The 3,998-nt window shown below is 43.0% G+C and overlaps 1 protein-coding gene across 1 annotated transcript in view; it reads left to right on the top strand.

The window, feature by feature from the left end:
* Positions 1 to 3,998, top strand: part of T265_02719 (hypothetical protein) — a gene marked incomplete at both ends in the record, with an annotated part of 20,893 nt that overhangs the window by 14,673 nt on the left and 2,222 nt on the right. The window contains one exon of the mRNA XM_009167034.1: positions 3,388 to 3,495. Coding sequence (XP_009165298.1) covers positions 3,388 to 3,495 — 108 coding nt within the window. The remainder of the gene's footprint in view (positions 1 to 3,387; positions 3,496 to 3,998) is intronic.

The following is a 3,998-nucleotide window of genomic DNA, read 5'->3' as shown; positions in this document are numbered from 1 at the left end:
TATATATATATATATATATATATATATATATATATATATAGTCATTAGCGTACTCTGTCAAATAGGCACACACCTCCGTACCGAGAGTACGTCAGAAAAGTGACTACTTAAGGCCATTCAAAATCAGCTTTTTTCCAGGTCGTGAAACCCCGCTGGTTTCAATATGCAGACTACTTTGTTTAACACCAAGGATTTCAGGTTCTGGATCAAGCGGAGCGCTTGTGTATGGTGAGAGGACCACTTCCGAAAATTTCTACCAATGGTTAAGCTGTCAAGATTCTGACCATAATATTGATCAGTTTTCCATATTGCGCAAGCTGATAGTTAACCTATACGTCATCCATCGGTATGCCCAAATTCATCCTGAATGAGTAGGTCAACGAAATAGGGTGCACCCCGGAGGAAAGCGCCATTAATGTGGGAGGACTGTCATGTACTAAGATAGAAACCAGTAGGAGAGGAACTTCCTTGGAAGATGGCATAAGTTTTGTGCCACGAACGAGCCTCTGATTAAGTTGGAGATACTGGAAGAAATGTATACTCCCAGTAGAGTAACGGCGCACCTCGTTAAGAGGTGGAATGTATCAGAAACGTAAGAACTGATTGCCGCTGTGTTTGGACAACTAGTGGGAACCGGACAGGCATAATTTTTTGCGAACATATACCTTTACGACCTGAAACTACCTGAAACTGGCTAATAAGCTGTTTGTGGTGTACTTTTACAAAGTTCACGGCCATGGACTGTCTGCTCGGACTCCCAGCTTTGTCATATGAAGTGAATGATGTAGACGACCTTTGGATATCTGAGATCCAAGTTGCAATGGAAAGGCAATTCCGTCGATTGTGTGGTTCTCAGGTGAAAGGAACCTGTTACCATGTGGTTTTAGAATGGTTCTAGATGAAGACAAGTTTTGAAACTGAACACATCGAAGAAGTCCATCTTATTTCACATTTTCTATTCAACAAAAGCAGCCTTCATCCTCTCGGTTTGTAGGCAATGACGTCGGTTTTCTTTTACCATGTTGAAGCTCTGTCAAGTGCTTTGGACAAAGTTCCGTTGGCACCAAATCAGTGCGAACTAATCACAGCGAATCCCACGCCGACCGGGGACGGATTCTCGGCAACCTTTCCCATCTAGGCATCTTCAAATGCCTAATATTGTGTAAGGTATAGGGAGGCCCGTCTACCATATTTTTATGTTTTAGTCTCTGGACAGCGATTGAAGTAGAGGACAAACTCGCTAAGAAGCGTTTTCTCATGTGCTTGAGAATAGGGCTAAAACTGTATTGTTCTCAAAGAGCACCATATCGGATGAAGACCTATAGACAGTTCAACAAAAACAGCCTTCATCCTCTTGGTTAGTAAACAATGACGTCTGTGTTCTTTTACCATGTTGAAGCTCTGTCGAGTGTTCCGGACAGAGTTTTGTTCGCACCATAGCAAACTCCCCACCGACTAGGAACGGATTCTCGGCTACCTTTCCCATCTAGACATCTTCAAATGCCTAATATTGTGTAAGGTATAGGGAGGCTCGTCTACCATATTTTTATGTTTTAGTCTCTGGACAGCGATTGAAGTAGAGGACAAACTCGCTAAGAAGCGTTTTCTCATGTGCTTGAGAATAGGGCTAAAACTGTATTGTTCTCAAAGAGCACCATATCGGATGAAGACCTATAGACAGTAAACGAGTAGAACACTCTGATTTTAATGATAATAGGCGGTGGGTATGAAGCCAGCAAGCCCATTGTCAACTGAAACACAGAAGAGAAGATTGAACTACGCTGACACCACCAGTCAATCAAAAGAGACCACAAGTTCGCTCGCACTCAACCCAGTGGGTACTACCAGTAGGATAGACGGAGTGCTTGGGAACAGAATTCAGACGGTGCTGAATATCCAAGCGTTGAAATCGGTCTAGGACTGCACGCCGGACTTTTACGTTCGTAACTCTTGTTCTCAGTACGTCGGCATCCTACATTCAGTGAAATACGCGTTTCTCTGAGGAGAGGCCTAGTTGTATGGTTTGGAACAAAGCGATTAACGGTCAGAATGACTTCGCGTTGTTTAGGGCTCCCCGGAAGCCCAGACAATTTGTTCCTGACTTAAGGGGTAGCTTGCGTGAAAGTTCGTTATCCTGAAATGATGTCTGCTGTTCTTCTATTGTAAGCAATCATAACACATTACAACCTTACCACGAGCAATTCGCACGGTTTACGAAAAAGCCACTTTATGATGCAGGAATAACCAGTTCGTAGTCTGTCCAGCTTTACTTCTTGCTTGTCTGGTCCCAGTGAGTCATATATTTGACAATCCACTCACAAAACGCTTATACAGAGACAACTTTCATGTATGAAGGGATTTTGGAATTTTAGTCCAGATGTCATCCCGATGATCCCCGATGAGGGCAAAATAGTTGAGGTGTTCGGCATTTCAACACAGTGTCTTCACGTGCAAGACAAACTTGGGTTGGAAGTTTTATGCGATCATCACTGCCAAACTCACCACCAATCTTAATAAGGTCCGCTACTTTCAGTAAATCAGAAATTAACTGCCCTCTCACTGGTGCGCACCGTTACCTTAGGCCTTCTGCGCGACAGAGAAACGTTTGCCTACTCATGAGTAGCTGGACAAATCACTGCGGGTGACTACCGAGAAGGTTTCTGCCTGAAAGGCAGCTGAAGAAAAATCAGTTTAGACACTTCGTCACAAATTCTGATTCATTCCAATAACAAACTTAACTAACAGGGCTCCAGGTACACCGGACTTCGGACTTTCGGTAGCCTTAAGGGGTTGACTGCTGTGACTTGCTGTCTCAACATCATGATATACTTCCCAAGGAAAATAAATTTCCCACCATTTTTCAGACCTGGTACACTATGAAGTAAACTGTATTTGGAATTACCACACTACTCAAAAGGTTGCTGAAAACTCTTCGACAACCCACGACCGGTTTCGCCCTCCTTGGGGATCCTAAGGTGGGTACAACATAAGGTGGCTTTTGTGGTGCAGTGGACACAATTCAATACTGTTATAAGAGAGGAATTTAGCCGACCATTATTTGAATCCCCTGTTAACACTGACTTAATTTGCGGATGAGTGATTTTCTGTACATATTATCTTTGTGCATAATATATCTTGTGGGGAACGAACCCCGATCAGTAATATGGTCTCGCAGTTGTATAAATTGTTTGGATATGCAAGCCATTGATGTCCATCCGTAAACCTTTTTTGATATGCTGGTTTCTAAATAGCCCCCAAGGCGTACACTCTCTGGCAACGGAAAATTGTCGAGTAATGGGTTGATAGATGTTCTTCAATGACAGACGCTGCAGACCGATTAATCCTGTTTCCACTGTCCAACACACAGAATTTTCGGCTCTGTTTCAGATACCATATCGCCCTAACTTGTCCCAACTGAGTCGAGAAGAGAAATTTGTCACAGATTGTATCGAAGCTTGCTGGGCTGAAAAACCTCTTGACCGACCCACTATCAAGGTGAGACCATTGTACTTCCCGTGTACTTTTTTAACAGGAGTCGCATGGCACGGTATAACCTGATTTCATTTGATCAGGAATTTTGTCATGGTGGATGGAACGGAATCATTCTATCGAGATATATTTATAAAGTGAAAGCAGTTGGCCCAGGAAAATCAATACATATAAGAATATCAGACCCAGGGTGCTGGCACTCACTAACTCATTCACCGGAATTGTAAAAAGCCGGTCATTTATTCGATTATCCATCAATAGCTGGATACGTTAGTTTTAGCTGAAAGTCTCCCGTGAAAACCATATTGATTTGCAAATGAGTGTATTTCTCGAAAACAGTTCGATTTGGGTTCAATTAGAACATAAGGTTAACGGAAACTCGGGGACTGCGCCTACCTGATGAGCCCGAACTGGAAGGGCGAAACCAGTCGTGGATTGTCGAACATTTTTCGGCAACCTTGTGATTAGTTTCCTTTATGAAAAAAAAATGACCTTGTTGCTCTATGCTC

The sequence above is a fragment of the Opisthorchis viverrini genome (genome assembly GCF_000715545.1).
Source record: "Opisthorchis viverrini unplaced genomic scaffold opera_v5_35, whole genome shotgun sequence".
Taxonomy (NCBI): domain Eukaryota; kingdom Metazoa; phylum Platyhelminthes; class Trematoda; order Opisthorchiida; family Opisthorchiidae; genus Opisthorchis; species Opisthorchis viverrini.
The sequence above is the reverse complement of the archived record's forward strand: the minus strand, read 5'-3'. Positions and strand labels throughout refer to the sequence as shown.